General features: G+C 45.7%; 1 protein-coding gene and 1 long non-coding RNA gene across 2 annotated transcripts in view; one reads left to right on the forward strand and one right to left on the reverse strand.

The window, feature by feature from the left end:
* The first annotated feature begins 2,691 nt into the window (after positions 1–2,691).
* Positions 2,692–6,353, forward strand: LOC114012643 (uncharacterized). Its single transcript, XR_003555237.2, has 3 exons — positions 2,692–4,407; positions 5,652–5,755; positions 5,907–6,353. It is a non-coding gene; the product is annotated as an uncharacterized LOC114012643 (long non-coding RNA).
* Positions 6,354–6,459: 106 nt separating this feature from the next.
* The window catches only part of PGBD5 (piggyBac transposable element derived 5), a 73,776-nt gene continuing 58,573 nt past the window's right edge, over positions 6,460–21,662 (reverse strand). Inside the window, exons 6-7 of the mRNA XM_055810857.1 lie at positions 15,919–16,024; positions 6,460–14,444 (exon numbers count right to left, since the gene is read on the reverse strand). Of these exons, the coding sequence (XP_055666832.1) occupies positions 14,249–14,444; positions 15,919–16,024 (302 nt within the window). The 3' untranslated portion in view covers positions 6,460–14,248. The remainder of the gene's footprint in view (positions 14,445–15,918; positions 16,025–21,662) is intronic.

Genomic DNA, 21,662 nt, shown 5'->3' on the forward strand with positions numbered 1-21,662 from the left:
CTTTCCGAAAAGACTGAGGAAAAAAAGAACAAACAAAAACCTCACCCCCTACCCCAAACCACACAAAAAACCCAAACCCAAACCAACCAACCAAACAACAAAAAAACCCAAACACCAAACCAACCAACCAAAAAAAACCCAAACCCCCAAACATTCACTTTACCATTGAAAGGAAAAGCTGAACGTGACATTCGAGCCTGCTCACTCCATGCTGGCTGTGCCTGAATATTTGTGCTGGAGGTGGCAGCCACGTCAGCCTCATTCCTTGCACCTGCAAAGGCTGGAGCAAGAGTAGCCACAAACATGTTTTAAGCATTTTGTTGAGGTGGGGTTGTTGTGTGGGAAGAGCTCTGTTAGTGAGATGGTGTTTTCTGTTTCAGCAGGGACTGCCTTTCAGGGCAAGGGGCTTACCACTCTTGCCCCTCACAGGAAAAAACTGGGGGGGGGGGGTGTACAAAAGGGGCTGTCTGAGCGTAAAGTATCCGCAGAGAGAACGATTGTCTGCTGCTCTGTACAGTATGGCTGTTTCTGTGTTCCCCTATACATGGCAGCCCCTGCTTCTTTACCTGTGGGACGCAGCCTTCCCTTTCCCAGCGGCTGAGCCCGGCATCTGTCGTGGGGAGGGCTTGAGCCCTGCATCCCACTGGCAGCTCTGTTCTCTTCAGCTGGCTGCCCTGGAACACAACTTTCCTGCTGGTGCCCGTGTTCCAGTTTCCTCCTTTTAGCAGAAGAGAATTTGATTTTTTTTTTCCCCTCACTGTTATTATGGGCTGCGAAGAACAGCTCTTAAATTAGCCCTGGGGAGGTGGGAAGGCAGAGAAAGCTCGCTGCGGGGAGTTGGTCTGGTACGTGTGATAAGCACAAGCTCTACCTGATTTGCCTGATGAACCCTGTCATATGCAGAGCCCTCTCCTGAGTTTGTTTCTGTTGTTTTAATTAACTTTTGGCAGTCATGCCAAGCACAAATCCTGCGTCTTTTTCCAACCGCTGCTGCAAAATTGCAACGAAGCTCTTTGGTGGCCATAGCTCTACTCAGGAAGCCGGGGTCCACCCAGGGAGCACCTGCTGAAACTCAAAGGCCTGTGTGAAGGTGCCAAAGGTCCAGAACATCCCATGATAGTGACCCTTTATCACCTTTCCTAAAATCCTCCTGCTCTGTTTTCTCTCCACCGCTCTGAACAGCTCAGAGACCTACAAATCTGCTGTTCTTGCCACTTTTTTGGGACGCCCAAGTGCTGTTCGGCCAGAGTTGCTCCTGCTGGATGCGTGCCGTGCTGTGCTGACCTGCACCCGTGTGGATAAGGGCTGGCCTGGGTGATGCTGGCCCCGGTACCTCTGAAGGCTGTCCCTCTGCGGGGGACACTTCTCAGCCCTGAGGACTATGGGGCGGTTGTGTTGGTCCAGACTGAGAGGATGCCCCCAGGTTGTCCTGTGGCACCTGCCAGGGGTGAAAGCATCCCAGAGCATCTAACAGTGGGGGAGGGGTGGGAGGCAGCACACAACCCCCTTCACTGCCCTGCAGCATCGATGGGCGATGCAGGATTTAGGTCCCCTGCCTAGGGAGGGGTGTGCCGGGTGCTGGGCACCTCTGTTACACAGCCCTGAGGTGCTGGCAGGAGGGAACAGCAACTTTTGAAGTGGACTGTAAATCCCCCAGGCTCCAGCTGAGGTGTTACGCTGTGTTTTCGACAGGGGAAGATAACTTGGCAGCCACCCATTTTAAAGTAAATCTGTCTTGAGAAGAGAGAGCTGCTCATGCGTTACCGGGTGCTTCAGCCTTTGCGTAGAGTCCCGAAGAAGAGCAGCAACAGCAAGTCTCATCATCCAGTGCTGATCTTCATTAACCACATGAGAAACTGGGTTAAGCTACCTCAGGCAAAAAAATCCTGCAGGCTGCTGCGAGGCTCTGTCCGCTGGGAAAGGGCGCTGCTGCCGTGCGACGAGGAACCTAACCATGTTATAAATAACTCTCCGTTGCTCCGAAAGAAACAGTAAGAGGCAAACCTTTCCTTCTCTCTTTCTGTTCTAGTTTTATCCCTTTTGGGTAGCGTCAAAGCGATTGTGAAAGCAGAGCCGGTGGCGAGCAGGGAGACAGCAGGTAGGGCGAGCACGTGGAGGGGGAGCAGGGACTGGTGTAGCTGGTGGTTAAACCTGACGCACAGGCGTGAGGTTGGGTGCTCACCTACACGGCATGGGGACGGGATTTCCAGCGCCACTGAGTCAGGCTGCAGCGGGAAGCTCCTTGCAGCCCGGTTTTGTCAGGTACCTGGTCCCCCTGGCTCAGAGGGTGCCCGGCCATCACGCCTGCAGGCTGCTCTTCTGGGAAGTAATGGGAGAAACGTTCATCCCAGTGCCTTGCAAGCTGCTCATGAGGTGTGATTTACAACCGGTCTGCTGATCCACCCTGCCTCTGTACATGTTTCCGCTGAAATTTGGTGATGTTACTAGAAAAATCCTAGGAAACAAATTGTTTGTGGTGGCCTGTGGGAACAAAAGCTCAGGAACCTCTTTTGCTTATTGCGTGAGCAACAGAAAGCTGTTACTGGCACCCACGGAATCCACTCGAGTGCCTGCACTTGGGGTGTGTGCACCCGCCCCAGGCCAGGCAGAAGGCAGATATATTTTATGCAATGTAAAAGCAGCTTCTGAAATCACTGTAGCGCACAAGCCTTGAAATTGGCTGCTGTCATCCCCAGCAAGGGTGCTGTTGACTACGGATGATTTGTTTAAAACCATCTAATGTCTGTTTATTGCATTGGCTAAGACCCCTGTAAGGAATACAGATGCTCAGCAGCTGGTCTGAGTCTTACTGAAGTACCTTTCAGACACATCAGAGCTCCTCTAGTCTGGGGTCACACACCCCAAGCTCCTGGCTGCAGTGACAATTTTTTCTTACATGAAGAGTGCCGGTATCTCCCCAAACCTTACCTGCAGGATGTAACAGCACCCATTGCTCGGCCTGGCTGCAGGCTGCACGGGCCATCAGCTGTGCTCACGTTAGTGAATACTTGATGTTGTCTGGTGTCTGAAAAGATAGAAACGGTGGAACTCCGCAGTGGCAGAGTTTTTCTGAACAGAGGAGTGCTCTACTCGCTCTGTATTAATCGTGGGATGGGAACAAAAAAAAAGAGTGATTATCTGAACACAAACAGAAGCAGCTCTGTACCAGGTGGTCGTGGGTTATTGGGGACAGTAATGGGGAGGACTGAAAAAAAGATGAATTGGAGAGACGACAAGAAGAAGGACAGGATGCACGAACTGCAGGAAAGCTGACAGGTACTGAATTACATTTTTTTTCTTTGTGAGTGTTGTATGGGGACTTTCTGCTGTGGCTGGGTGGAGATAGAGTTGCTTATATTTGGAGACCAGCTTTTTCATTTTTCAAATGTTCAAGAGATACACATGTACATTAATTCATATATGTGTCTTTAGTTTAAATGTTAAAAGGCTTTGGGATACAGATAGACTAACAGGCAATGAACTTTTCCGGTTCCTGGGAGTGATTTGCAATTCATTCTGGTGTGGCTGGCTGCAGATGCTAATCTTATTCACAGCAAATTAAAGAAATCTCTCCCATCCCCCCCTTCCCCTCACAACCTTCCATTTTTGTAGATTATTATTTGGCATCATTGTACCTGGCTGCTTGTTTTTAAATTTTGTGTCTGTCCAGGAGAGATTGAAGTGGTTTGCTTTGCTCTTTCCCCAAAGGGCACGAGACAGTGCTGCGATCTTAAATCCCGCCTTGTTCCTGGCGTGTCTGGATCTGGCAGAAGGGATAGCTAACCCTTATTTTAAGATTGCAATCCAGCCCTGAGTCACAGAAGAAAGAGCATGTTTTGGCTTGTTGCATCTTGTCATGGTCACGTCATGGTTGGTACCCGCTGCCCCCGGGCCAGTGCGGGGTCCGGGCTGCGCTGCGGTGGGCGAGCCTGGCTGCTGGGGGAGGTTATTCTCATCCAGGTTTGTGGATCGCGAATTCCCCGTGAGCCTGAGAACCTGCTTTGCTGCTGCTCTTGCTTCTTGGATGAGGGGAGGACTGCAGGTTCACAGGCAAAACCTGTAATGGAAAACAGCTTCTGAAAAAAAAACCAAAAAAAAAATCAAGCTGATAAAGTACCCAAATCCTGTGCTAGTATCCCTGGTGCAGGTGTTGCTGGGGGGAATCGGGTCCAAGCCCTCGCCTGGGGAAGTGGGAACAGCAGAAGAGGGAAGGTCTCTGGCTCCTCGGTTCTCATCAGCTTCTGCCTTTTGTTTTCCTAAACTCTCGTTCCCAGACAGAACAGTGGCTGGCTGCGCATCTGACCTGTGCTGTCATCTAAGGAAACTGGAGTGTGGGGAGACTTTCTGGAGAGTGTTGAGGTGGCTTTGCTTTGCTGGGATCTAATGAGATGCCGTTCGTTACCGCATGTAAAGCACTTTTTCGAGTCTTGGATGAAGGTGCTTTAAGAGTGCCTGTGCTTTGACTTAGTGATGGCTGCGGGTGTCCTCCTCCTCCTCCTCCTCCTCCGCATCTCTGACGTGGTACTTTCCTCTCTGCTCCTCTCTGGGGACGGAGGGGCAAGTGGAAGAGGATATTAGAAAGCACTGCAAAACGGATCGTTAAGTTTGGCTTGCTTAAGAAAGACTACGTTGTTAGAATTATTAGTTGCAAATTTTCTGGAGAATAATTTCATGGGAGATTGAGTTACTGCAGGCCTGGCCTGATCTGAAAGGCTGGCATTGTTTTAAATGACAGCGCTGAGGTTATGTGTGTGTGTGTATGTCTCTGTGTTGATCAGATCCTGGATTTCATAATTTCACAAATTAAATCCCTTGTTTTATTCAATTAGTGTGTTAAAGATGAATCACATTGCTTCTTGCAACTCTGATCATACAGCCTGATTACACACAGCATTAGCTCTGCTCGTGGCATGTCCAGGGAGCAGAGAGCAAAGCGATGTGCTGCTGGGGGTGGCCCCCCGACCGTGACAGTGAACTCAGAGAAATTCTCATTCGGTTTATCACACAGCTGAGCATCCTGACTGGTGCGTGGCTGGTCTCACTGCAAGGGCTCATCATCAGTCTCCTTAGGTCCCTCCTGCCGCTGCATGCCTATGGAGCGATGTACGGAACCACCTGTGGGTGCAGGTGCCATGCTGTGCATGGCTGTTTGCACCTCGGGGAGCCCTGCCACCCGTCGGGCTGTGTTTGTGCCAATCCATCATGCTGATGATGCACCTGCATGTTTCCAGCCCCCACTGCATGCTGCAGGCACGCATGGTGCAGTTAATTCCTTCATCTTGCACGTGATGTCTCAAAGTAGAAACCTGTGGGTTCCTCCCCAGTTACTCGGCAGTGACCATTGTGGTGCAAAAAATACAAGGCAAGGGAGAAAAGGAACCTGTTTGTTGGAGGAGCAAGTTGTGTGAAAGGTCCAGGCTGCCTTTCAGACCAGCACATTAAGGGTTGTCAATTCAGCCACCTGTATGTTGAAAAGATTTTTGAGAGCTTGGCTTTGTCAAACATGCCAGTGGCTCCTGCCCTCCAAGAAAAAGTCACCCCCTTAGAGACTGGGTCCATAGAGATATTAAATAGGTCAAGGGGCTCACCGCTGGTTGCTTCTGTTAATGTTTGATTTTCCCTGAAAATCTGAATGTTTTTTCTTTGGACAGCTAAGATGCCAACTCAATTTCTTCCTGTGGAAAACACAAGTTACTGTGAAGAAAGATCCTGAGCACATTAGACACGGCAGCCACTTGGCAGATCACAGCACGAGGTCAGTGTTGAGCCACACGAGCACCTACCTGGAGGATGCTCTGCAGCCTGGTCCTCGGAGGTGGCCCTGTGGCCGCAAGGTGTGTGGAGCATCTTCATTGTGGTTGTTGGCAAAGACCCACTGTAACCCCACTTACGTGTTCTTTTGCAAGGTTTCTGCTCCCTTTGTGGATCGAGGTTTAAACCAGGTCGTAGTCGTTGTTGACTCGGAGCTGCGAAACAGCGGTTGCCCACAGATGACGCATGTCTGGTTTTGCCTGCAAATGCTGTTTACTTGGCATGCAGGGCACGGGTTTGGTGGGTACCGCTGGTGGTACAGACGAACCTTGCCAGGAAGGGTCAGAGCATTAAGGACACAGGGCTGGTACCCTTTGCAGCTGCCTGTGTCCACCCCACACTGCCCTGAGGTGGCTGGGAAGCATCGCTTGTGGGTGTTGGGAGGGCAAGGGAGGGGAGCAGTCCCCCTTCCTATAACTGTGTTGACCATGTTGAAACGCTTTTTATAAACTCAGTTCTTCCTAAAGAAAATGCCTTTGTGCTCAATGGCTAGATTAAGATGTCAGGCTTTTGCCTCTAATGGTATTACAGTGAGCACCTGTAATTTCTCTAGCAGTATTTCCTCCATATCCTTTCAGCTACACACCCAGGGGACTACCAAACATCTTCCCCGCTTATTCCAGAAAAGAACGAGACAGAAAAGCAATCGGTAATATATCTGACTGTATTTCAAAGTTGTTGATTGTAAACAAACTTTGTTGAAGAAATAAAATCACATGACAAGATATCAGAGTGATACTATAAATCCATTTTGTTATTGTTGCCACACTTCACATTTTTTGGAACTCAGAATTTAGCTCATGGTGTACAAAACTTGTAAAAATTTATTGCAAGCGTGCCTTTGTGTAGAACAAAACCGGTGTCACAAAAGTAGTTCCCTGTCCCATGCAGAAACACAGTTGTGTATCTCTTGCCACAAAGAGGGTCACACACCTGCGTTTCTTGAAAGACTTGGCTGTTACAAAATTGCTCTGAGAAGTTAAAAAAAAAAAAAAAAAAAGCAATTGCAGTGTATGCTTTACCTCTGGAATTTACACTTTCAATGGAAATTTTTTTTTAATTCTAAAGAATATGGAACTTTGCAACAGAACTGCAGTCGCTGATGCTGTGAGCACAGCCCGATGGAGTCGTCTTGAAAGTACTGAGCCAGCTAAAGCCCATCTTCGTGTTTGGAACTGTCACTGCATTTGATGGAATGCACGTTGCACATACTGAAATGAAAATGAGACATAGAGGGGGAGATTCCTTCTCGAGAATTCCCATAATTCCCGTTTCTACTGTGGCGCTTCCCCTGACTGTCGCTCCCCCGCCGTGCGGACAGGCAGCAGTGCTTTGACTCCAAGGTTGGCGACTACTGAACGCGTAGAGCATAAGGAAAGGCATGGAGTGAGGCCAGCCATGCAGCTAAAGCAGGGGTTATGTTGCTAAAGCAGCTATGTGGACTGGTTGTATTAAACGTCAGCCTTTTTAATACAAAGGCATCAGGGGATGGGGGTGTCCACATGCTGGAAAGATGAAAGTTGGAAGGGAGCACCTGGCTCCTCTCCCTCTGCATGCCCAACCTCTGAGCTCCCCTCTGCCTCCTCAAACCTGCTGTTCTCCTTAAACTCCTCTTTGTGTCAGACTGAGCCGATTAGCCTCACCTACACGGATCAGATTAATCTCTGGCATAAACGTGAGTTTTGCTATCTCTAATCTCACCCCAGACCGCGGGGGTCAAGTTATTTTTAATTTCAGTACTGAAATGCCAGGCAAAAATTTGGCTTATAACTATTACAAAAATCCCGGTGGCAAAAGTAAGTCCAAGAGACCTGCAATTTTTTTTCCATCAAATGAGTAACTGTTTCATAGAGAGGTGCGAGTCGTTCAGCACTCATGTTTTGCATACACAGATTAACCGGAGAACAAGACCACAAAGTCAGTTTGACACCAAGCGGGTTGGGGTTCTGGACAGATGAACCTAGTGTATTTGGCCTTGCTTTTTGGTGCAAAAATGGTGGGGGTTTTTTTGGTAACTAGTGAATACTTGAAGAGTGAAAGCATTTGCCAGCTGCTTTATTTTAGAGATTGAGTCGCCAGGGCTGGGAGCAAACTGTATGGGCCTGGCATTTTCCCTTCCCTAGCAAAACATACAAGACTAGCTTGACCCAAAGAGCCTGGATCCCAAATTGCCCTCGTCTCTCCCCTCTTTGTTTACCCAATCGGGCCTAAAACATGGCATTACAGTCCTTTCCCACTAGGTTCTCCAACCAGGTCCCCCATGCATTCGAGGGATGTTGCAGTTAAATCAAACGAGCACTTTTGCAGAGTGATGTTTTCATGGGTAAGATTTTTGCACTACACATCATGTGGACCACCTTGACATCTAATGCAAGCAATTATTACTTCAGAAGAGCGATACAAAAGGGATTCACCACTTAAGGCCTTTTTGTGATACCTAACACCTGTTCACCAGACCCATCAGTGTGGAAGAGTTCAAAAACAAACAAACAAACAAAAATAATCCCCCAAACACACCAAAGAACTCCCCAGACCATGTCAAAGGCCCCTCTTTGACAGCAAGCTCGAGCTGAGGAATGTCACAGCCATTCCAATGGGAGCAGAACAGTGAGCGTGGTGATGCTGATCCCTGGTTTGGGTCCCTCCGAACCTGACAGGACAGCACTACTGCGGCAAACAGGCAACACCTTCACAGTGATTGCAATCAGTATGGGCTTCAGAAACAATACCCTGTTTCATTGGAGAGCTGCAAAATAGCAGAAAGGACCAGCAAAATCATAGGATAAAGGTAAGCTGAAAGGCCAACTCTGTGTTGTCACCTCTTCCAAGACTGATCAAGAACCCGTGGGATGATTTGGATGTGCGCTAAATGCATGGAACGAGGGAAGCAAAGGAAAGCGTAGGGCAGGAAACTTCTCCAGGGCTAGATTTCTGAAGACACAGAGCTGTCTCTCAAAAAAAAGAGGAAGAGAATCTTTTTATACAAAGCACAGACATTCTCAACTGCTCCCCAGCAGTGAGATGATGACGCAGGGGCTTTTCCAGTTCATAATGCTTCTGGAAACAAAGGTAGGTTAGGGAAGAACAGTTACAAGAAGGAATATATATCAAGCAGCACTGGTGACAGGCTTGCATTTGGGCAGACAATGACGTGATCTATCTGTGCAAGATATCCTAGTTAATGACAGGCCAAATATATACATGTTTTGAGCTCAGGAGTTCCTCGCCTTTGTAAAATGTTGCTAACAGTCCTTTGACACTTGAATGGTTTTCTCAACCAGATTGAGATGAGCTCTTTTTTTACAAACAACTGATCTTACATCAGTCATAGCAACAAGAAAGTGCCAAGGCAAACTCCACAACAGAGATGGATGGAAGACTTCATATTCCATTTAAACCTCAGTGACTTTTCTCAAGTCAGTCTTAGTAACTGTTTGTCTGCATTTCACATTGATTACGGGACTATAGCAGAGCTTCAGATTCTTCATTTATCTCCTCTAAGCTCAAGGCAGGCTGGGCTGCTATGTTTTGTTCAGTTCTCTCTTACCTTCAGTGCCAACTTGGTTTTGACTCATACTGGCCTATATGGTGTAAGGACTCTGTGCTGACAAAGCCCCACGGTCCTTACTTTAGGGTTGAGTGATGTTCCACATGCTCTTGTTTCTAATTTGGAAAAGAGCATTTGAACAAGAACCAAGTCACTGAAAATGCAGAACATGGACTTTACTCAGCAGGAGTGTGAACTCCACTATAGTTTCATCACCCCCTTACCTGTGCTGTGCCTCAGTGTCTGATCAGGGAAGGGTAAGCTCGTGTAAGAGAAGCTAATGATGTCTCATGAGTGCTGAGGTTGTTATAGCACTTTGCAATCCTTGTGTGGAAGGTAGCACAGATGCGCAGAATTATCACTGCAGCGTAATTCCCTGCTCATTACTAAAATCAGTTCCAGGACTAGGGAACTAAGACATGTAAGACTGAGAACGGAGATGCTGGAGGCCTCTTTCACTATTCACCAGCTCAAGACACACTACTAAATGAATGTTAGAAGGAAACAAACCTCTTCAGCCAATAAAGACAGACATAAAAATAAAGCCACCGAAGTGTAGCTGGAGGTAAAGGATGGGAATGCTGTTTTGAGTTGTCGTCCTTAATGTAAGTCTGGAAGCAGCTAAATTGTTTTCTTCAGACAGTTCCTAGAGAAAAAATAAAGTTGTACCTATTAGGGACACTGAGACTGCTCTAAGTGGGGATTCCTGGACCACCTTGTAAATGCAGAAGGGCTGGGGCTAGAGAACAGAAATGGAAAAGGGAGATGAGATTCCTTTACATTGCGCACTAGTATCAAGTGCACAAACGGGCTGAAGTAAAAAAGTGGCAGAGTTTCTGCAAGCCCTTGAAGCGTTTTTCAACGGAGATAACAGCAACGGAAACCACTTCGCAGTCAGTGTTACATTACACACTGGGAAGTGTTTTCCAAGAAAGGATTGTGGCATAGCAGGTATTTCTTGAAAGAAGTATTGTGCATAGAAGGTGGTCAATATGTCTTACTGATGGTCTCAGTTCTTTGAAAAAATGTTTGCATACCATAAGTAAGTAATTTTCAGTTTTCAGAAGTACATGTGAATGAAAACTCGATTCAGCAGAAAAGAAAGGTGCCCTGCTGCTCCCTTGTCTACTTCAGCTTCAAACTTTTTTTATCCCTGGAAAAATTTAGAGACGGTCCTCTGTGACATGAGCACTTCCACTGCATCTTAGCTACTGCTAAGCTTTAGGATCTCTTACCAGATTGTCTCAAGGCTACACCCCACCCCAAACAACCCAAACTTGCTATCATTTCACAAGCCATTGCACAATTAACACACACATGCACACTAAAACTAGCATCCTTGCACTACTTTGAGATTAACCCCCTCTTTTTTTCCCCCCCTTTAACTAGGGAGAAGTTTTAATGTTACAAGCAGGTGGGGAACCAAATCTGAGTAAGCCAGTCTGCAGTAAAGGAAACGCTACAGAAGCTGAGCTGCAGTTAAAAAACTTCTGCCTTTTAAAAAACGATTCAGTTTCTTCCTTAGTTACTTTGCCTCATTTGTACTAACATAGAGAAAGTGCAAGATGCTTTTCCAACAAGGAGAAATCTTAACTTTCCCCAACCCTATCCCCTCCCAGCCAATAAATGGAGAAGGTGAGGTGGAATAGTCATCTGTGGATATAGACTATGCTTTGGTGGCTTTTGCTTGTTGGCTTCAAGAGCCAAAATTCAGGCATTTCGTACATATAAATATATATAAATATTTTTGCTTATTTATGGAATGTTTGTGCATGTTTAGGGCACCAGTTCAAAATGATGAGGGATGGTTAAGGCTAAGAAAATGAAATTAATTGCAAAGCTATAATTTTCTCTTCATTTTTCTCCTCTACAAAGGAGACTAAAGCATCTTCCCTGTAATAGTCAGCCACTGCGTAATCCCCCATCAACACCAATTCTAGGGAAAACTACTCAGGACCCAGTCCCTGAGGCAAAAAGCTAGGACCTCATCATTTTAGCTCAAGTAATCTATATCATTAACAGCATATATCAGTGGAAAATTAAACATTCCAAGTTCTTGGACTGTCACCTGAAAAAAGAAAAGGCATTTTCTGTATGGGATGGCCTAGATCTAAGCCTTTAAGCATACGTAGAGTAACGTAACAATTGGCCAAGGGCTCCAGATCTATCTCAGGGGGCTCTGACAGAGCTGGAGAGCGCTGTGCTTGCTCCTCAGACGTGCCAGGTGAGTCCCAGGCAGTCCTGCAAACCTCCCCGTCTCTGCTCAGGGCCTGCGCACCTTGCCAATGCTCTGACATTGCAGGGGACTGCCAGGAACCCGGGCTCCCAGGAGCTACTGTTCATTCGAGCTGTCCCATCAGCAAAGTTCTAGCCTAGACGTTTCCTTGCTGCCTCAATTTTGACTGCCGCATAAATTTACAGGACATCATGAACTTGTAGCTGCTCTTCCTGTTGCAATAGAGGCTGGCATTGCCTGAGAGAGGGAGCAACGAGAACACCATTTGCCTTTAGGTACCCCTGTGGAATTCTCAAATAAAAGGACACTGTGGGCTTATATTGCTGAGCATTTGTTTTTCCTGACTCACACTAGCTCCTCTCCCCTTTGAATACTTACAAGACTAACAAGAACCAGCTACCACACACACTCCATCTGAAGAGGGGTGGTCTCAGTTCTCTGCAGGGCCAAGAAGTTTTGACCTCATTTTTGGGCTCCTACACAGCTTTGCATTGCCAAGGACTGGAGTGGCACAAACCTCCTCCCTTCCTTTTGAGGCTAGGAGGCCTCGGTGCACAAGGCTTTGTCCTTTCTCCCACATTTCCTGGGTGGAGACCTTGTGGACTGAGAAGTGACAAGGGATGCTTGGGAAGCCCACTGCTGTACATCGTGCAGCTGGCAGGCAGAGCAGGACGGGTGGGACAGCAGCCAGGCTGTATTGCAAGCAGAACCACCATGGAGGTCACCACCCCTTGCTCTCCCTGCAACCAGGTGAGATCTGCCTCTAAGTCTACTCCAAAAAAATAAGACTTTGGTGGAAATAGAAAGATGTCAGTGTGAGGATGCTCCTTGGGCTAGTCAGTAATTTACTAACCCCTGCTGGATCCTTCTTCTGTTACAATTTACATGCTATGCGTTTGCACATCACATAATGATGAAACTTGGGGAGTCCTCAAATTCATGTTAGCTACCCTTCTACCGTCTCTCGCCAGATAGATACACCAGAACCTGGTGAAGTTTACACTGATAAAGTAGTAACTCACCCACTCACTCCATCCCTCTTGAATCAACCCAAGTCACTCTTTGGTAAAAGTTTTCAGGCTCGGGGACTTAAAACCAGCTGGTCCTCTGAGCAACATGTTTCTGCCCTGTAAGTTAATGCAATTCTCTTTGTGTCCATCACTGCTAACCTTTAGAATACAGAGTTTTTTGCTGATTGAGTTGTGGGCTGAAATCAATAATGTGTAGAGGACAGGGCAGTATTTCACCTCAGCATCAATTCTTCCCATTTCAATCAGACTCCTCTCTCTCTCAGCACTGTTTTCCAAAGCTTCACCAGCCTTCAGATTCCACGAGCACCAAAATGTGGCATTTCAGCCTTGGACACCAATTCATGACAATGCTTGTCCTCTACAGTGTTACTCAGAACAGAACGCTTTGGGCTTGCTCTATTTTAGTGAGGTTTAAGGTCTGGCTGCAACTGGACTTCTTTCCTTTTGTAAAACACAACGCTATGTTATTTTGCTAAACATGTAATCTGCTTAACTACAACTACTGTGACAAGCCCTGAATTCCAACAAGAAGAATTCCTACCGAACACCCTGCAGTGATAATGGGAAACACACTGCTATTAGTGACTTATTTTTTTCCTGCCAACCGTGTGCCAAAAAAGTCTTGACAGTTACAAAAAGAAAAGAAAGATACTGTTGTTCCTAAAAACTTAACAGTCCATTACACTAGATTTTTAAGCAACATTTAAGATACAGTTGAAATCAAGAAAAAACTAGAATTGTTATATTCTGACTTCTCACCTATACACCAACCGTGGCAGTTAAGATGTGAGGCAGTATTACTTACTGGTTTACTCACTGTTAATACTCACAGTATTACTCACTGTTTGTTTGTGTATAAAATGTTTCATCCTCGTTAAAAAAGAAAATCAATGTAATGTATTTCCATTTTAAATTCACTAGCATATTTGATTTCTCCTAATTTTGCTGTGTACTAACTGAAATCAAATTGCCTTACATTAATAAAAACAAAGAAAGAAAAAGAAAAAAAAAAAGGACAGAAAGAAAAAGTCTGAACTGGTCCTCGATCCCTGGCTGCGTGCCTGTGAAGGTTTTGTTTGTCAATACATTTGCTTCAGTGTTTGTGTATCTGAACTGCTTCATTTAGCACACCGGGAGGACAGCAGCGATGCCGTACAGGATGGCAGGCACTCCCAGCCACAGCCCATGGTGCAGACTCACGTTGCTTGTCCCAGAATTGAGTAACTCCAAGTAAGGTACAGAGTTTTCTGTAATACCCGCCTAGGACTGCTGAGCTGTGTCAGCTTATGACAAGCTCTTAGCCCAAGAGGAACTTTACAAGATGACCCTGTTCAACAAATAGTACTGAGATGACGACTAATATAAGTCTGTTTCTGGTGTACAGATTCCCACAGGGCATTCACATACGCAATTTTGTTTCAGCTTTTCCAGTGGCACTTTCTGCGGGACATGTTTACATCCAGCTGCTACTAGGAACAAAGTTTCCACCTCTCTAGTGGCATCCCTTGGCATTTTTGGATGACAGCACTGGTGGTGTCACAAGTTCCTTGCTTTGCCGTTCCAGGTGTGGTATCTTCTTCTGCTTACCCTCCACCCCCTGCCTGTGCCACCAAGAACAATGCATCAATGGGACGGTGAGGTGTCTTCCAAGCCCAGAAGCTCCTTTACAAGTCTCTCACCAAACTGTGCGCGGCTATACCTTGACACATGGTAGGCCTCCGACATTTTGTAGAGGATGTAGGCATTGTTTATAGCGATGCTGATGGCAAACCAGAATACTTGTTGCCAGGTCTTGTTTGGTTTGTGGGAAATGAAATACCTAAAAAGCCAAGAGAGAAGGGGAGGGAAAAACACCGTTCAGCCAAACACTTGCAGCTGGGATGCAAGAAATAACCCCCACAACTCTGCAGTCCCAAAGGGGAGCCAGGCCCAGGACTTAACACCTAGTGCAAGTATCATCTAAAGAAATTTTGTACAATGTATTTGACAGTCATTTACAGTTAAGTTGCACAATTTTGGAAATATCTAGTGGTCTTTAAACAAACAGACTTCCTCGCTCTCAGAAGCCAAACCTCAGCAACACTTACCTCTGCACCACTCCATGTAAGCAAAAGTACAGATACGGACTCCTCGACCTTACCGTGACAAACACCCATGTGATGGGAGCTGTGGGTCTGAATCCCTTTAATTTGATACTAAGAAGAAAAAAAGCCTCAGGCACATTACATTACAGTGTAGGGAAGACTACTGGTGCTTCTCCTCTTGTTTATCTCTATTGCTAGCAAAGAGTGATTGCTGCTGCTGTCAACAGTAGGTGGGAGGATGTGGGGGTAGAGCCGGAGCATGCAGTGCTGGTATGTGGAACACCTCTCCATAAGGCAGAACTAGAAAAGACTGACATCCTTATATTTAGGTTCTGACTAATTCTAGGACTGCCAGAATATTCACTCTTTGGTCATAAGATTTCCCACTTTCCTACCTTCATTTTTTCATTAACCATTTAAATCTACTAATTCACCTCTTTTTTGTATTGATTTCCAGAGATCCGATCACAGCATCGGTCTCCAGCAACCACCTCCTCTCCTCTTATCTCCTCTGCTGAATTCTTGCTGCCTTGCCCAGAACTGGTTTGGAAAACCCCTGCTGCTTTTTCACTCTCCTCAATTTTTAGCTCTTGAAATCTTCTGCACCTCATCGCTATTCCCACAGCCAAGCTTCACCACTGCTATTCTTACTCATCTCTGTTTCTCCCTGCTACATTAAGGGCTAACACTGAGGAGCCCAAATCTAGAAGCCAAAACATCTGCATTCTGCTTTCCCAGATCATCTAGATCACCTTTACAGCCACAACTGAACATCCTTTTCTTCTGGCTCCAGGTGACACAAATTATCACCAGATAATCACCTAAACACCATCTGCTGATAGCGGTGGAGAGCTGAGGTAGCCAGAGACACTTGTAGGGCTGGTAGACCCTGATTGAATTCTCTATTTAGCTTTCAATTTGATGTGGCAAAAATCATCAGCCTGCTGGCTCATAGCACTTCTTAAAAGTCATTTACAAGATGCTAAGAATGTAAGTCTCCAATTTTCTTTTGACTAGTGGATGGGTAGATAGAGCCAAAACAACACTAGCAATGCAGCTCTTGCCCTTGGGCAGAGCCAGCTTCTGACCGGAGTTTTGTCAGAGATTAATTCCATGAAAGCAGAATCGAACCCCCAGCTGCAGCTCAAACATTGCAGCAACAGAAAAGGAGTGAAAGACATAAAAACACACACATGCACATATTCTTACTTGCTGTATTTGTCGTCATATTTGCAGATATAGCTAAGGTGAGCAGCAAAGGCTTCAACTGCCAACGGGCATGGAATTTCTCCGCTTTTTCTCTTGATTATAACTCCTGCATCAATTAGAAACATAACCATTTTAAATCCGTATCACAGGTCTAGCAATTAAAAGATATGGTTTCTTATACAGTTTATTGTCAAATAAACCTTATTGACAGTTTCTGCCCTAAAACTGGAAAGTTATCTGTAACAGAGATGCTAATTTGAATTCTTTTTTCCATTGGAAGCACACCGAGTGAGTGAAAGGGGAAGAAAAGGGATCAGTTTTCAGTCGGAAATCAAAAGATGTTAGACACAAACACTTTTAACATATGCTCAGGAAAAAACACACATTGCCATAGTCCCACAGCAGCCCCCTACAGACAGTATTAGTCCCTCTTCTGTTGGGTCACAATTAGTTGTGGTCACCTCCAGAGCTGTGACTTGCTATTTTGTGCTTTGAGTTCTGAAGGACCCAGATGAGTCATTTGATAAATCCTTTGCTTATCTCCAGCCCTGGGGCCCAAGAACGACATTATCTCCACTCCACTGGGTGCTAACTGACAAAAGAAAATACAGTAAGAAGGAGCCAAGGGGCTAAACTCAGTCCACGTAAGAGGTGATGCTGATGGGTGAGTTGAAGGAGCCACAACCACAGTAACTGAAATGAGAAGCAGCCCGATACGCTGCTGTGGGGAGCCAGAGCTCAGACATACGCTTAGGTTGCTCGGTGGAGCTAAGCACACGTTACTCTGCCTGCGAGCAATGCTTCCTGCGCTGCCTGGTCAGCTGACTAGGCAATTCAGCTCATCACAGGGAGGATTATCCTGCCCATTGCACAGACCTGTGGCAAGGCGACGAGTCCTGGGCCCCTACAGCTACCTGCCAGCCGCTGCGCTTAGACAAAGATGTGGTGCCTAGAGCAGGTTACTCCACCAACAGGCCCTGTTCCCTCACATGGTGCATCTTTGACCTGGCCTTCTCCACCACTAAGGTGTATTTATGAGTCAAACGCTCTTCCAAGAAACTCCTCCAGCTCTTCTTTGATTTATTTCTCCTGTCCTCAGTGTTTTCCCTGTCTATGGGAAGCTCCTTCTAGGAGGGAAGAATGAGTAAAATAAACTTACAGTACAGGAGTATGTTCCCTAACTTGGAGACTTTATGTCCCCACAGAGTGTGAAGGTCACCTTTCCAGGGTACAGACCACCTCCTGCTCCATGTCTGTGGCAGACACCCCTTCTCTTTCCCAGGCACAACACTATTTCTCCAGGTCTAGAGAAGCACAGGCTTGGTTGCATCCTTTCGCAGCATTGTTTCAGTACAGGTGCAATCCTGGGTTTTCTCATTTCTCAAGCCTTCAAACTCACATTGCTTTCCTTCTATCAACTCTTTTACAATCATCCCTAAAATGCTCCTCACGTTTTCATTACAGACTTCACCATTCCATTCCTTCAGCTGGAAGTCTCACTCCATCCATTATCTCTGTCAAGCCCCCTGTGCTGTCCTAGCTGGCACACTCTATTTTGAAGCAAGACTTATGACACATACTAAATGTCATGTTACAGCTGAGCCATGCAGCAATTTATTTGGTGTCTTTAAAGTCTGATTTTTCAAGAATCCAAAATGATATCACCTCTAAATTGTTCAACACCCTCTCCTTTCACCTCTGCCTCACCAAGCTGGGCGTAAAATTACCCCAAAGAGAGGACAAAACCCCACAATCTAATAAATAAATCCTTCGTTACATTCACATATTTATTATGCTGCTTTTTTTGGTCCTTTTATGGAGTCCTACAAAAATCTGGCCAGTGTGAGGTAAAAGGGAGGATATACCACCAGCATGAGCCATCAGTGCTGCAGAGTCACTTGCCATCCCATCTAGGCAGGTCAGGAAAGGTTAAGTATGTTCCTGGTGCCAGTGTTTTACAAAACCCCCTCTCCTTTCTCCTCTTGCTCGCCTCTTCGCTTTCCTCTCCCTCTCTTAGTTTGGATGATTTATATTTCCTTTGTAATTTGCTTCGTATTCACAATTCTTAAACAAATGCATTGCCGTGGCAGCTATAGGGGTACCATATACACCCTCTCACTTTTTTATTATGTTCCATGTAACGTTTCTGTTTTGAGAATATAAATAGCTTCATAGGCACATTACTTTTATAGCCTTTCCTCGGTTCGTTTCATAGCCACAGGCCACCTCTCCAGGGAAGACAACCGCCGGAGCTTGGTTGCTCCTAGCTGCAGGTCTCCGTGGCAAGCGGTCCCAAGCCAGCTGACTCACCCGCGCATCTGATGAGATATTTCCCCTCCTGGTCCTCCCCCAGCAGCGCCGTGTTCCCATCCCTCCAGGGAACACACCACCTGCGCTGCAGCCGCAGCCTGCCTTTGCCAGCGTGCTGGATGGGGTGCAGGCTGCCGGGCTCCCGGCTGCTACCGCAGACAGGCATCAGCTTACGGGTTTGGGGTTTTTTTTTTTTTAATCTTTTTTTTATTTTTAATTTAAAGTTTTTAAGCTGTAAGCTCATCAAGCGAAGCCTGGAAAATACTGCCCCAAACGAAACAAGCAGAAAGACAAAGGTGTACATATGTTGCTTCCTCAAAGCACTTATTCTCAGTCAGCCTGTGATTTTAGGAGCTAGAACCATGTTCATAAAAAACAGAGGCTCAGTAATACTACCACTTGCACCCACCCTGGCAAACACTGAGATGGCATAACGTAACAGAGGGTGCACTGCATGTACCCGGTGCTATATGGTCTTTTATCAGGACTTAGATTGGTTACAGTTTTAATGAGAACTGCAGGCACTCAGCATTCTACAAGGTCTAATGTTCAAGGACTTCCCATTGGAGTCCTCTGGTCCCATCCTCACTCTCACCATACTTGAACACAAGTCCCTGAATGAGGTCTTGCAAGCTTTTTCTCAGGATTCAGGAATTTCAGGAAACTAGATAGTCACCAGATTCCTCACTCCAGCTTCTCCTGAGCTAAGAGCCACACAGGGTCTTACACAACTGCTTCATGCAATTGCAATGCCACCACACCATCTTCCACTTCTCACAAGTCACTTGTGAGATGTCAGCATGACATTTGCAGCTCTTTAGTCCTTGTGTATGTGTCCTGAGCTTTGTTTTCTATCCTTAGCTATTATCTGTTTAGCTTTTAAGTAGAGCTGGTTGGTGAAGAGCAGCTGTGAAAGCTCTTCTTGAAAAAAAGCTAATTCATCTTGGGTTCAACAAGCTTTTGCTAAAGATGTCATTCTAGTCACCCTGCTGTGCAGCAAGTGAGGTTGCTGCCTGCTCCATTCTGCTTCATATGAAACACAGAAAACATTGTAGTTATTTCTAGAATACAGTAACGGAGATGCTGGGAAAAACTGGGCACCAGATCTAGAGTGGAAAAAACAAAAATGCAGCCTTGTCCCACAGACGGGGAGGTCTGGGCCAGCACATACTTCATCTGCTTCAGAATAAAGGTTACTTTAGTCTCTGGGGGTCTCAATCTCTTTTGGCATCTCAGTTTTTCTGTAATACAGGCACAAGGAAAAATTAAACTTAAGTTAAAGCTTAACAGAAATTAAAAACCCCACTGAAGTTTGTTCTAGGCAGAAGCTTCATACTTGATAGTAAGAGTAAGCAGAATAATTTTTGCAAGACTAAAGGAAGAGGACTCATCCTTTACATCTGAGATGATGTATTATGACACATTGGTTCAAAACATCCATAAGAAATAACCTGCTGCATCTAAGAATAGTATTCATAGATCAGCTCTGACAAGTGTACTGCCCTCCTGGTGCCTCTGGCTTGGTTGGGATTTCCATTCCAAGTACAGGCAAGATTTACCTTCTCGACTTGCCTTTAAATTGCAATAAATAGCTCATTATTAGCTACACCCACCTCTTTTTTCATCCTAAATTTTGTTTTGACCATCTCTTGCCTTCTGTTTTTAAGGTTCTCTTCAGGGCCTCCTCCACCCCTGCCAACATTTACACTCAACCAAGCGCAAACACGCACCATGTGGCCGGCGATCCCACTGGCATCAGTCTCTGTCCAACTACCCTGTGTAGGTTTTATTTCCTTTTGTCCTTACTTCCTCTCCCGTCGAACACACGTGCTCAGCAGGTCTGTGCTACAGGTTTGCCTCAAGGAGCATGGATTCCTCTTCTTCCTCCTCCTCTATATTTACACGCCTTAGAGGAGACTTCGGTGGTCGGGCTCCAAGTTGGTTTAAACTAGCTTTGCTGCACTGACTTGAGAGATGCCAAATTAGAGGCAGGCAATCTGGTCTCCTGCCTTCCTACCGAGTCTCCATCTGTTCCCAGCTCTGCACTAGAGACTCTCTTCCTCCCAGCACCACTCTTTAAAAAGCCAGCCTTTGTTTTCTGCTCTGATTCACTGTGAACTATGTCAACTGTCCCAGCCAGCATTTGGTGAGCAATGTGCCGGGTAGGTCTTGCCCATCACACGTGCAAGTCCAAACCAGTGGATGTTAAACTACCTCACACACACAACCTACAATCCCATCTTTGCCAAAACAGACCCAAGGTCAGTCACAAGCACAACAGCTCGCACTCCCATGTGCTGCTTCTAAAGGATGCTGCCAGCGCAGAGTCTGCTTTTGCTCCCTCTTTTAATAAGGCAGTTAACACTGATGTTTACAAACAGGGTATTTTTCTAGTAATATTTATGAATTATAACCAAATGCTCTGTGCTAGCCTGTGAAAACCAGGTGACACGCAGTGATAACTCTTGTCAGGTTAGTGCAGCTGAATAATCTCCAGACAGCAAAGCGCACAAGAGAAACAGCACAAATCCTAATGGTGAAAGCCCCTCGTGAGGATCAACACTGCACTTCAGCAGGGTCCCCAAACCATATTATTTCCTTCATGTACATATTTTCAGCATCTGTGCTGAGACAACAGTCCATTTGAGTCACCAAGTCCTCCGCAGGGGTGCTCAGCAGAATTCCTTGGCATCAGCCATGCTTTGCTAAGGTAATGAGTCCTCTGGCAAGGCACTGACCAACACACTAAGTCAACTTCTCAGCATACCATACAGTAGCTCAGGGCCTTAACTTTGCTTCTGTAGCCTGTACACACATGAGAGTCACTCAGGATTCAGAACATGAGTATACAAGATGCCTTCGATTTGGTGGCTTTACATTTAAAGGTTTATGTTATTCTTATTTGTCTTAGGCAGTTATACATAAACCTGAATAATAAAAATGAAAAGAAACTGAAACAATATTTTCACTCAAAGACAGATTTCAAAAGTTGGTATCATATTGCATCTTACAGAAGTTTCCAAACCTTCTTAAAACCATCTGTATACTTACAAAACCCCCCCAACATTTCAGTATCAAGAAACCCTTTGCAATTATTTGAACTATCCAAGTTATCTGTTTTGGTGTCTTTTCATCAACTGCTAAAATCAATTCAACATACAACAGGAAGTCTTAATCATATTTACTTCTGGCAAAAAGACATTTGTTTATGACTAAGTTTTTACTGGATAAAATAAATCAATTGTAGGATATGCTCAGAGATCTAAGTACATTATGACATTTATTATTTTTTCTGTAGTAGCAATCCTACAAGATGCTTTGCAAATGGGGCTAGTATAGTGCTATGAAACAAACATCTTCCCTTCTCTGACCATCAGCAAAGATACAATCTTTATGTCTAAAAGGATACTGCCTCCACCAGCTCAGGCAAAGGA

The sequence above is a fragment of the Falco peregrinus genome, chromosome 7, assembly GCF_023634155.1.
Source record: "Falco peregrinus isolate bFalPer1 chromosome 7, bFalPer1.pri, whole genome shotgun sequence".
Lineage (NCBI taxonomy): Eukaryota > Metazoa > Chordata > Aves > Falconiformes > Falconidae > Falco > Falco peregrinus.